The sequence below is a fragment of the Schistocerca gregaria genome, chromosome 8 (assembly GCF_023897955.1).
Source record: "Schistocerca gregaria isolate iqSchGreg1 chromosome 8, iqSchGreg1.2, whole genome shotgun sequence".
In the NCBI taxonomy this organism is placed as follows: Eukaryota; Metazoa; Arthropoda; class Insecta; order Orthoptera; family Acrididae; genus Schistocerca; species Schistocerca gregaria.
This window is the reverse complement of record NC_064927.1, coordinates 308,449,651-308,462,891: the sequence shown is the minus strand read 5'-3', so window position 1 is coordinate 308,462,891 and position 13,241 is coordinate 308,449,651. Positions and strand designations below refer to the sequence as shown.

The window sequence follows — 13,241 nt, the reverse complement described above, 5'->3', positions numbered from 1 at the left end:
AGTGAACTCGTTTTTCGAAGTCTTTACTACCTCACACCGTGACTTACTGGGAACCAGATCCGGAGTATGTTGTAAGAGATAATATAATGGCTAACAACATTGTTTTAATTTTCCTTCCCAGTGGAAAGTAAATCAGTCGAATCCCCGCCGCGGTTAATTTAGTCTGAACAAACCTAACTGTCTAATATACCATGAGACGAAAAATTCATCTAAAAAATATGACTTATGTTGCATTTACTATTATTGAATTTACGAAACTAAATTCGTAATTTGCGAAACAGAAACCGGCTAAATGTGCTGCCTGAATAAAACTTTATAAATAAGTCATGAATTATTTATATCTAATTTCCTTCAGAGAGAACATAAATTAAGAGCTCTTTAAATAATTGTGACGTCTTTGTTTTATCTAGCTACACGAAAAAATACATGGATAAAGTAATATATGCTATTAACTATTACGTTGCCTAAAGAAAAACATGGATCGTAATTAATTTTACTTCAGATGTATGTTACAAATGTTAAATGCTTATGCGCAACGTTTTATAAATTATTAACGCAACAGTTTTCAGTATAGTGTAGTGGCTGCAAAAAACATCTGTGCACATCCATGAGCATGAATTACAACAAAAATGAAAATAAAATCCTTGTTTCTCAATATTTCTCCTTTCTCAGTGAAAGTCCGTTCAGTTTAATGGTTCTTCTTCACCGACTGTTTGGTATACGAAGTTGAATAGGGTGTAGGCAGCTTTCAAGACCTGCAAGAGATGAGAAAGCACATATATAATTTATTATTGTTGTGACAGATGCATCGTCAGGGCATAAATTCCTAAAATAAACTGAAGAGAAAACGTTAGGACCACAGCCCATTGCGAATTGATGCTGCCTGGTGGCGTTCCAAGTACGTCACGTAGTGAGGAAAGTGTACAGCGTGTTAACAGTGCCATATTTATACAGGAGATAGTATTGTTCAAAACCGGAAGAAAAGTAAATGATATGTCGGGAAACCAGTAAGTACAGGATATTTTGTACTACTTTTGACCAATAACACCCTGTACGAAAATGTGACACTTTTTTAAACACCGACAAGTGGAGGAGAGACCAGTGGGGAATCAGTGTTGCGATGATACGGGTCTCTAATGGGGAAAACCACTGATTCTGACAAAGCGCACATTGTTAAGGCCTAGCGCCTGGGAACAAGCATGTGGGAAATGGCGAAGCTGTTGTGCTTACGCTCGTGAGCATCCATGGAAAGCGGTTGAAAGACAGTGAAACTACGAGCAGGTGGCAAGGTGTTGTACATCCATGCCTCAAAACAGAATGGGGTGGTTGGAGGCTTGTCCCCTCGGTAAAGCAGGATAGCCCACGATCCGGCTCATATACGATAGCAAAGTTACAATGGTGGTGCAGGCAAAAGCGTTACGGAGCACACCGTTCAGCGACCGCTATTGAAAAAGGCACTCCGGAGCACACGACAAACATGTGTTCCCATGTTGATCTAACTACGAGGGCAATCCCAAAAGTAAGGTCTCCTATTTTTTAATAAGTACGTAGACCTGTTTATTTCTACAATGGTTTACGTCAGTTACAGCTTGAACATTTAGCTATTTTTCGACATAATCAGCTGAATCGCTTTCCGGCCAAATGTTCTTTTAACCTAGGGAACAGGTGATAATCACTGGGCGCCAAGTCAGGACTATAGGGTGTGTGGGTGATATGTTCCACTGAAACTGTTGCAGGAGAGCAACGGTTTGCCAAGCGATGTGTGAGCGAGCATTGTCATGGAGAATGTGTACGTCCTTGCTCAGCATTCCTCTTCTCTGGTTCTGAATTGCCCGTTTGAGTTATTTTTTCAGAGTCTCACAGTACCTGTCAGCGTTAATTGTGGTCCGAGCGATTTAGCTCCGACTACGAGGTGAAAGAAGAGGTTCATAACTTTATGAACAGCATGGCGGCGAGTTGGTATGGCGTGGGCATACAAAAACTGCCATAGCGTCTGCAAAATGCATCGACAGAAATGGTGATTATGGCGAAAAGTAGCTAAATGTTCAAGCTGTAAACTGATGTAAACCATTGAAGAAATAAACAGGTCTATGTACTTATAAAAAAATAGGCGACCTTACTGTGGTGCACATAGTTCCGCGTAGTCAGCTCGTACACAACTTTCCCATTAGAGCGCGCCCCGCTAAGCACAACAGCGCAGGCGCAGCGCTCGTCCGTCTCCGCTCTACGAGATGGCGCTGCCATAAAGACGGACAAAATTCTGCTTCTGCCGATCCGCGTATTAATATGTAACGCAGCCAATGACATTGCTGCTAACGTAGAACCTTTTCTCCTCGCGGATCACACTCGCGCAGTGATACCTGAACGCGCGAGGTATTATAAGGAGTGTACAGACCTCCGATTAGTCAGTCTGCATTAGTCTATAGTCAAATTTCAGTCTGCACCTAATAAGATTATCATATTCCTGTACATAGCCACAAAGAGAAATGTATAGACACTTTGTCAAGCATCAGAGATATGTGAGAATAAGATTAACGTACCAAGACCAAAGGAACTTCAGATTGTCAATCGTAAACAGCATCCAGAATCAAGTTACGTAATGTCTATGATTTTTATTATTTTAATAAATGTGTGTGAAAATTAATCAAGTTCTGTTTAAAGTTGGTCACCGTCAATCTGCTACTCTAAGCGTGCAAGTGGCATTTCTATCGTCTGACCTAACACCACAATAAAACCACGAGACAAATTACTGACACTCGCATACATCGTTAGAGCGACAAGTCAAATAATCTGATGGTGTGTGTACCGAAGGTCTTACAGAACGCAAACCACACTTACTTTTGGGATTACCCTCGTACATCGTTAATTAGGATTGGAGAGAGCACTTTATTATAGAGATGAGGCCAGTTGGATTGCAGAGCGCACTTGATTATCGAATGAGGCCGTGGATCGATGGAAATGTGTCACCTGGTTGGTGAATCACGTTCTTTGTTGCAGCAGGTCGAAGGCATTACCCTGATTCGCCTTCATCCAGGCGAACAGATTCTCGAAACGTGCAGTTCGCCACGGACGCTGGCCGAAGTGTCTGTTTTATGCTACATCTACATCTTTATATACACCGCTAGCCACTAAGCGGTGTGTGGTGGAGGGCACAATTAGCACCAAAGACATATTTCAGCCCCCTCTGTTCCACCCTCGAATCGTACGAGGGAAAAACGACTGTCTGAACGCCTCAGTACGAGCTCTAGTTTCCCTTATCTTTGAATTGTGATCATTGCGCGATTTGAAAGTTGGTGGTAATAATATATGCTCTACATCCTCCGCGAAGATCGGATTTCGGAATTTAGTGAGCAGCCCCTTCCGTTTAGCGCGTCGTCTATCTGCAAGTGTATCCTACTTCAAACTTTCTATGAGATTTGTAACGGTCTCGCGATGGCTAAGTGTACCAGTCACGAATCTTGCTGCTCTTCTTTGGACCTTCTCAGTCTCTTGAATCAGACCCGACTGGTAAGGGTCCCATACAAACGAACAAGACTGGACAAACTATTGTAGGCAATTTCCTTTGTTGAAGGACTGCATCGCTTCAGGATTCTACCAATAAACCGCAATCTAGAGTTCCCCTTGCCCGTTTCTTGTGTAATCTGATCATTCCATTTGAGATCATTTCGAATAGTCACACCCAGATGTTACAGCGGTAAAGACGCCCCCAAAGACGGGGCATTTATTTTGTACTCGCACATCAACAGGGATTTTCGCCTTGTTATACGCAGTAGGTTACACTTATTAATATGTTATGGGGTGCATTCACCGGGGATGATGGCAGCTACAGACTACGTGAACATAAATGAGAGCATCTGATTTCATTCACGCTTGTTATCTTTCCCGACGACTGTGGTATCTTCCAACTGCATAACCGTCGGTGTTACAAGGCCAGAATCATATTATCGTCATTTGAGGGGCGTTATAGTCAACTTACGTTGACGCTTCACCATCAAATTGATCTGATTGAACCCAGAGCAAGACATTTGAGGTGTGATCTGGTGCCAGCACCGCAGCCACAAACCACCGGCCCGTAATTTACGGGAAAGGCGTGGTCTGTGCGTAGATACCGTGTACCACATACTTCCAGAAACTTAGCAAAGGTTTGTCCAATCCATGGCACGCAGAATCGCTGCTGTATTGCGTTCGAAAGGTGGATCAACACGCTATTAAGCAGGCGGTCGTAATTTTTTGTTTTATCAGTGTAAGTTTGATTCAAAACTGCGTATGAATGCAGACAGATTTACGCTGCGAATATCGGGCTGTTTTCTTTCTGGGACCTCAAATGCGTATCACGCAGACATCCAAAATTAATATAGCACATCGTAGAGCAATGTAGTCTTTTTCAATATACAGGGTGCACCCAAAGTCCGTTAGATCTGAAAATCCACAGATTCACGGATAGAGAGGTAAAACTCTACATACATGCCTCAAATGACGTGGTGTTCACCATTTAGTGCACTTTTATTGGTTCCAACACAACCCCGTGTCATGTGAAGCATTTGTGTCAATTTTTACGTGTCTACCGACATTATTCCGCGAAGTATTGGATTTTCACGGAGTTTTGGGTCACGCTATAGATGCTAGGCTGCAATACATTTGAAGGGAAAAGCAGGGTGTTGGAGCACCGGGTAGAAGTATTATCAATCTAATATCCCACGTGTGGCAGGATAAACTAATGACCCAGGCGGTTGAGATCTACACCAAGTTATTTGAACGCTATTTCGCCGTTCATGTTTCCCGTGTTTTTCCTAAACCGCTTGAGGTGATACCCGGGGTGATTACTTCTATCTCGCTGCAGTCAGTTTCCTCTCCCAAATTTGTTCAGTGGAGTCAGGGCTATATAGAAGAAACGGTATACTTTTTTCAGTCTTATTTCTCACGTCGTAATGGCATCTGCATTTCATTCACGAAAATGTCGAACACAGACATTACGGGTATGAGCATTTCACCAAGGGCGTCGACTTAATCAAGACGTTCGTGCCATATCACCAAATTTTTGTGTTGAGTTCTTAATGTCTCTAGTTATATCCACTGTAATCGACGCTGAGTGTTGCGAATAGTGTTTATGTTAAATAACCTAAAATCTCATCTCCGTAATGCTCTCGCGACAGCTAAACGATCCTGCGACAAAATGCGCCGCTCTTCACGGGACCGTCTATATCTCGTCTACTAATTTCTTTCAATTAATCCAGGCTGGCAATGATAACAAACCAGTTCTTTCGTGAACGAATTACATTACTCTATAATTCTCCCAATGAATCTAAGCCTGGCATCTGCTTTTTCTACAGTTAGTTTTATGTGGCAATTATACTTTATGTTACTTCTAGTTACTCCTAGGCATTTTACTATAGTTAATGTTTCCAATGAATTGTCGCCAATAGTGTAATATTGCAGCAGTGAACCTCTTAGCCTATTTAATACATCACATCTATGTACAATCTTAGACATAAAAACTGACCGCCCCTGACAACTCTAAGTGCGGCCATCTGCACAATCTGGCAACACTGTAAGATGCGGAAGTGTTAGTAGGAAGTGTTGTCTACTTCCGAGCTGATATGGATGGAGTGAGCCCGTGGTCTTTCGGTAATCGTCGTGCATTCTAAACTTAGAGTTGCATGTTCGCGTCCAACTGTATTTTGTTTTCCCACATTTCGGTCTAAAGTTATGAGTCTGATTGAACATCGAAGACAATTCGCTTAACATTCTACACACCCGCAATAACAAGTATTCCAGAAACAATTCCGCAGTACAGCTCGTGGCTGCGTCGCGATCATAACAGCTTACGCTCGAGCGTTTCCTCGCGCTGCAGCGGCTATCGGCCACCGACCAGACGCCACCTGCCGCCTGAAATCCGGCGCTGCCCATGTGGAGGCGGCGCCACGCTGTCAGTGTATGTATCAATGCCATTTTCAAATTTGAAGTTCTAGTTGTCATCCTGCAGTCAAGCATTGGATTTTGCATATTTGAAAATCATGCACTACAGTTAAGCATTGTAAAATTGAGTCGCAAAATTGAGTGGAAAACGGTGTAACATCTGCAACACAACGATTACTTTTGGTATAACAGATGGGTGAATGTAGAGGAGGCAGCTAGAAAGATTTGAACCGTGTGTGGAGCGGGTGCTTTTGGGAAAAATACGCCAGAAGAAGATATTCTTGTTTCAACAAAGATCATTCTGGCATGAATGATTCTCCACATTAAGGAAGTCTCGACTACTGATATATGTGACTGATTACCATTTTATCATCATGCGACATTTGCGTTCAACAGGCAAAGTACAGAAGTCTGGTGTAGGAGTACTGCATGCTCTAATTCTAAACAACGAAAATCAATGGAGTGGCTATTATTGAACGTCATCAGGTCGCTCATTGAGCATTCCTTTGCAGTACTGTTACTGGTGACGTGTTACGATCCCTTTATCGTTAACTTCCTATGAAGAAATGAAAGGTTGAGCCCCACCAAAAGACGTAGACTAGAGCAAAGAGTAGTGTGAACATAATATTTAACATCTGATAGCTCCAGAAGTGTGTTTTGGGCTACGAATTCTGCCCCAATGTGTGTGTGCAACACAGCTTGATTTGATGTCAACAACTGGGGCACCTTTCGGTCGCAGTATAAGAAAGTCGAGCAACAAAACTACATCACCTGTGCTACTGCATGATAACTCACTCTGTTGACTTGAGAAACAAAACTATCCAGGAGATTGATAGTAGAGTCGTCTCTCAGACACTTGTATTGTTAGGGAAGTCCTCTCTCAAGCACTTGTCCCTCTCGTCATATATTCGTAAAATATTACCTTTCCCGTTCTTGATTGATCAACCGTCAACGCAATTCATTTCTAGACGAAAATACTCTTAAAACTACTATGGTTTAATGACATCGTTAAAACATGTAGGTTTATACGGGCGTAGAATTTGTAAACAACTGTAGCATTGTCAGATTGTTTTCGGTATCGTGAAAGAAAATTCAGGTGCTGATTATTTTGTCTTTGATGAATTCTGTTGCGTTTAGTAAACTAATGGAAAATGCAAATAAAATATTCACTTTACTAATACAAATTAAATTCCGCTTACTACAGAAACATAACGACGGCAGTCTGTCTTAATAAAGCATTAAGTTCAAAAATGGTTCAAAAGGCTCTGAGCGCCACGGGACTTAACTTCTGAGGTCATCAGTCCCCTAGAACTTAGAACCAGTTAAACCTAACTAACATAAGGACATCACACACATACATGCCCGAGGCAGTATTCGAACCTGCAACCGTAGTCGACGCGCGGTTCCAGACTGTAGCGATGCATTTAAGTGTCTGTAAGACGTATGATCCTATTTTAACACGAATTAGTAGGATATTACCGACTTCTGTATTTACTTCATTTCCTATATCATTCGCAAGTATTATGAAAATGAGGCATTTCAACGATAAAAATATGTGTACAACAAAAAATATCTCGTCAGAAAATAAAAGTGGCATTATGAAATTGGCAGTACCGTAAGGTATACGCTCTGACAGTAAGGATTACTGAAAGTACCAAGACGAATTTTGATCGAGCTCTGTTTTACGATTCCCTTATTGCGTTTGTATCTACCTGCTTGTAGCTCTACTACAAAAGAATTATCTGGCTTTCAGCGAGTCTAGAAAGGCAAACGACAGCAGCTTGCACCTGGTAGCCAAGCATGTTACCTGAGGAATGGTATTTTCCTAAAGTGAGAAGACATCCTTTTGTGGTTGAATTGTTGGCAAATATCAGTCAGACGTGTGCCGTTGATCTAAGGGTTTCGGTGTGTTGAATTTGTACCAATGGTTTTTCTACAGGTTTTTTCTGTCCCAAATAGAGAGTTGAAGTCTCCCATTAGTATTTTCACGTCATCTTGGTGAATTTTTCTCATAGGATTTTCGAGTGTGTTCCTGAATTTTTCGACATTTTTTGTGTTTTTCTTATTTTCGATGTTGGTTAGGCCATGTGCATTGATGAGTGTATATTTTTTACTGGGGCTCTGAATGAGCATAGTCATAAGTCGATTGTTGATGGGTGCGATTTCTTTGACAGAGCTGATGATAGATCTGTGTTCGAGAAATGCCATGCCCAAGATTGGTACCCCTTTCGCTACCTTTTGTTGTATTTTGCTCTTGAAAATGCAATGGTTTCCGTAATGCAAGGTTTCACTGTCAGTTAATCGTGGTTCGTGAAGAGCAAGGATGAGAATTTTTTGTTGGTCGATTACCTTGTGAAATTATTTAGAATTCGTGCTTAGATCAATGTATCGATGTTAAGTTTTCTAATGCATGTTTTCTGCTTGTAGGGAAATTTACCAGAGATCTTCGATATTCTCTGACGTGTTAGCCTGGACTCCCCAGAATCCGAAAATCCAACTTCCGCCTGTCGACAGCCGGGTTGTGTACCACCTGGGGTAAAGTTGACTTTGCTTGCACAGTTCATGTTTGCTTGTGTTTCATTGGTTTGGCCTGGGTGATTCCATGACCGGGCAGGACCAGTGGGTATTGAAGCCTTTGGAAATAAATATCTTCAGCCGAGCTCATTGAGCTAACAGACGGTGACCAGAATAGCAGTGATTTTCACTCAGACGTGTCTGGATTTTGAGTTCAAGGGATTGAGTAGCCGTTCAGGATTGTGTTAGTATTTGGTTCATCTCAAGTATTTGATTTCCTCGGTACCACCCATATAGGGGAGGGTTTCATAGGATACCTATACTTAATTTCGTTGTGATCGTTTTCAATGACAGTACGGGAGGAGCAAACCCATCTGACTTGAAACATACTTTTCCAGCGGGATTTGAATCTTTGGCTACAGTTGCAGTAGCACGTCCAGTGAGATATCAAGAATGTGAGCAATCACTCATTGCTATTGTATAGGCTAGGCAGAAAGAAGCAGGTTTCCATCAAAGTAAACGACGAGAGACAATGTCGCTGTCACTTATTAAACAGGAATTGTTCATAAAATTACAACTATATCTAGTGAAATGAGTAGGTTGATGCAGCTCCAGTCTGGGAATATCACTGAGTTGCCAAACATTTTCCGAATATTTTGTGTGTCTGTTCTTTCGTACATTTCCGAAAGAACAGACACTACGAATCGATATAGACAGCCTTGTTAATCAATTAAAGATTGAAGGACAGATGTTCAGGCTGTCATGCGCATTAAAATAGAACAACGGCGTCAGATGAAAGCCTGTGCCTGACCAGGTTCGAACCCGGATTCGTAGTGTCTTTTCTTTCGGACATTCCCGAAAGAACAGACACCACACATATATCCATATGCAGGGGGTTAAGTTATATGGAATTTTTTCTGCAATTTGTCTATACCACCACCTCCTACAATATTTACTATTCCTCCTCAGACATCCTGTATAATTATTTGGGTATCGACGAGTCATCGAAAGTTTTCAGTGCTAGACGCACATCGTCCGAACCCTAGCGGGAATACAGTGTGGCCGCGAGCGAGTGGAATAATGGCTACGGGGGGGAGGGGGGTGGGGGGAGGCGGAGGGTACCGCGCCTGTGGTATGCGGCAAAGATGGGAATTCGCGTCTGACGAGGAGCGTGTGTAAATAGGTGCTGAAGAGAGGTTGGCTGCTGTGTCCCGACAGTGTCCACCGTCGGAGGTTCGAGTCCTCCCTCCGGCATGGGTGTGTGTGTTGTCAATGCGTAAGTCAAAGTTGGATTAAGCAGTGTGTAAGCTTAGGGATCGATGACCTAAGCAGCATGGTCTCATAAGTTCTTACAACGAATTTACAAAATTTTAAATCCAAAATACTGCATCTCGGTTCTTACAATAGTGCAATAGGTGCGCACTGGCTAGCTGTAATTGAAGAGAGACTCCAACTCGGATTGTGGTTAAGGTCATAAGAACTTAAATTGTGAATATATTTCTGAATGAATGTTTGTTATGTATTTTCACCCTTTTCACTGTTATAAGTTATGTTCTACAAGGAACGCACGCCATTGGAGGCGGTAATCTGTAATTTGTTTTACCTTAATTACTACTTCAATTTTGTTCCACAACTTAAAGGCATATATGAGTGCAAACATGGAATACATGGGAATAATGCAGCTGCTCAGTGACATATATGGAGGAGGCACTGAGGCCAGGCCTCGGATCTTCGATCCCTGCCCTCTTTGCCTCCGCCTACCTGGTGCTGAAAGTCTTCTCAAACATTAAAAGAAAATAATAGTGGAGTGATCAGCATTTCTGTCTAGCAAGCAGGAAGTCCAGGTTCGAAGCCCAGTCGGTCACAAATAATCATCTGCCGTCTTAGCTGTATTTCAACGCGCTGTGACAGTGTGGACGCCGGTCCTTCGATATTTAAGATGCAATGGTTATTTGAGGCAATAGAGGGGATTTGCGAACATTTGTCTTGCCATCAGTGTAACGGGACTTCAGCGGCATCCAACCGTTAGTGATTGCTTTGTGCCGGCGCTAACCCATGTCATATATATATGCGAATCAGATTGTAGTTTATATTTAGTCAAATAACGAATGGTCAGTATACAAGTATGCCGGCCGGGGTGGCCGAGCGGTTCTAGGCTCTATAGTCTGGAACCGCGCGACCGCTACGGTCTCAGGTTCGAATCCTGTTTCGGGCATTGATGTGTCTGATGTCATTAGGTTAGTTAGATTTAAGTAGTTCTAAGTTCTAGTGGACTGATGACCTCAGAAGTTAAGTCCCATAGTGCTCAGACCCATTTGAACCATTTATGAAGTATACAAGTATTTACGAACAGGAGAAGCAGAATTGCAGCGAACTGATCCCGTAACCAAGTGCAACATAGAGTAACTGTGTAACGAGTCATTCCAGCTGCATAGCTGAGGGTAATATTTGTTAAGCAATTCATTGCAGAATTTATATAATACCTGCACGATTATCTCTGTAGTCATACTGTATCATTAGCAGCCTACGAATGGAATACTAAGTTTGTTAAATCGGATTACTCAAGCTGAGGCCAAATAAAGAGAAGCGACGACGCCACAACACTATCTTTACTTAAGTAAGTAGTCAGCGCTAAATTATGCGTGCCACTATTAACGTTACTGTAAGCAGTTTGACAGATTAACATCACCACAATTACTGACAACCTGAGCCATATCATCACGCAGTTGTAACTCGCAGTGATTACAAGTTGCTGATGTTTGTCAAAATAGCGGAAAGCTCCTCTGAAGTTCCATTTGCGTTACGCCTAGGATGGAGAGAATCCTAAATAACAGTAATAGGTCTCAAGTTCTTGCAGTTTGATATTAATGCAGTTCCCGATAGTTTCACACTAACGGGTTCTTTTGGCTATCGGAATACTCATAAGGGAATTATAAAAGTGTAATTGCTAGAACGCTCAACTACCTTAATAACCCCTCATTCTGGATTGAATACGACTCGGAAAGCGACAATAATATGACGTTTCCAGCCATCTCCTGACGTCTTACTGAATGAAGTCTGAAGTGCACGCACAGTTGTGTTGCCTGCCCCATGGATTCTGTGCAGTGTTGTGGCATCTGGCAGTCATTGCTGAATACAGACATTTGCAAATATCCCCACTGCATTAGGGGAAATCGTCTTGGTTGCATTTTTTACATACCATAACTAGCACAACAACATAAGGCTTGTTCTGCATGGAAGGAGACAGACTGTTGGACAAAAGAATGGACAGCTCCCTGCTTTTTGCGTTTCCGACAGCGCCTACGATAAGAATCTGGTGTCTTATTATGCTTCACAACCTTAAACTGTTTATTTTTTTACTTCATACTAAAAAAAGTTATGATATGAGAAGAGGAAATGACTGATATGCTTCTCAGGAACTTTAGTTTTTCGTGTTTATTTTCTCACTTCATACTAATATAAGGGCGTTAATCTGAGAAGAGGAAATGAAATATACGCTTCCAAGACATAATATTTCCTTGTGTGCTGCAACTGCATACGTGAAAGCCCTGCAGTTAATTTTTGTATGTTGGAGAAATATTATTATCACCTCACATTCCTTTGTGAGAAGTTTCCTATTTTCTTGGGATTCACATAGAATGGACATTTCATCACTGGTTAATATTCTGATGACTAATGACATGATATCTGTTTCAATTACTCCATGGCACCTGTGAGTAGAGTCTCACGTTGGTTACTATAAAAACACGCAGGCAGTGATACCGCTCACTGCAGTCAGAGCCAAGGTGATTTCTTTCTGCTTATGGCGAAGCATCTGCTGCAGTGTCCACGCTCAGCCAACATAAACAAATCGCGGCGGCATTGGGCACTGCTAATCGCTGCACTAATAGCGAGCCTCGACGACAAGAGCGCACTGTCCTCTGATAAAGATACTATGGAGTTAATACAGGGTGTTTCAAAAATGACCGGTATATTGGAAACGGCAATACAAACTAAACGAGCAGCGATAGAAATACACCGTTTGTTGCAATATGCTTGGGACAACAGTACATTTTCAGGCAGACAAACTTTCGAAATTACAGTAGTTACAATTGTCAACAACAGATGGCGCTGCGGTCTGGGAAACTCTATAGTACGATATTTTCCACATATCCACCATGCGTAGCAATAATATGGCGTAGACTCTGAATGAAATTACCCGAAACCTTTGACAACGTGTCTGGCGGAATGGCTTCACATGCAGTAGAGATGTACTGCTTCAGCTGTTCAATTGTTTCTGGATTCTGGCGGTACACCTGGTCTTTCAAGTGTCCCCACAGAAAGAAGTCACAGGGGTTCATGTCTGGCGAATAGGGAGGCCAATCCACGCCGCCTCCTGTATGTTTCGGATAGCCCAAAGCAATCACACCATCATCGAAATATTCATTCAGGAAATTAAAGACATCGGCCGTGCGATGTGGCCGGGCACCATCTTGCATAAACCACGAGGTGTTTGCAGTGTCGTCTAAGGCAGTTTGTACCGCCACAAATTCACGAAGAATGTCCAGATAGCGTGATGCAGTAATCGTTTCGGATCTGAAAAATGGGCCAATGATTCCTTTGGAAGAAATGGCGGCCCAGACCAGTACTTTTTGAGGATGAAGGGACGATGGGACTGCAACATGGGGCTTTTCGGTTCCCCATATGCACCAGTTCTGTTTATTGACGAAGCCGTCCAGGTAAAAATAAGCTTCGTCAGTAAACCAAATGCTGCCCACATGCATATCGCCGTCATCAATCCTGTGCACTATATCGTTAGCGAATGTCTCTCG

General features: G+C 42.3%; 1 protein-coding gene across 1 annotated transcript in view; it reads right to left on the bottom strand.

Moving 5' to 3' along the window:
- Positions 1 to 683: 683 nt before the first annotated feature.
- LOC126285162 (odorant receptor 59a-like) overlaps positions 684 to 13,241 on the bottom strand; it is a 103,207-nt gene continuing 90,649 nt past the window's right edge. The window contains exon 7 of the mRNA XM_049984473.1: positions 684 to 755. Within this exon, the coding sequence (XP_049840430.1) occupies positions 684 to 755 (72 nt within the window). The remainder of the gene's footprint in view (positions 756 to 13,241) is intronic.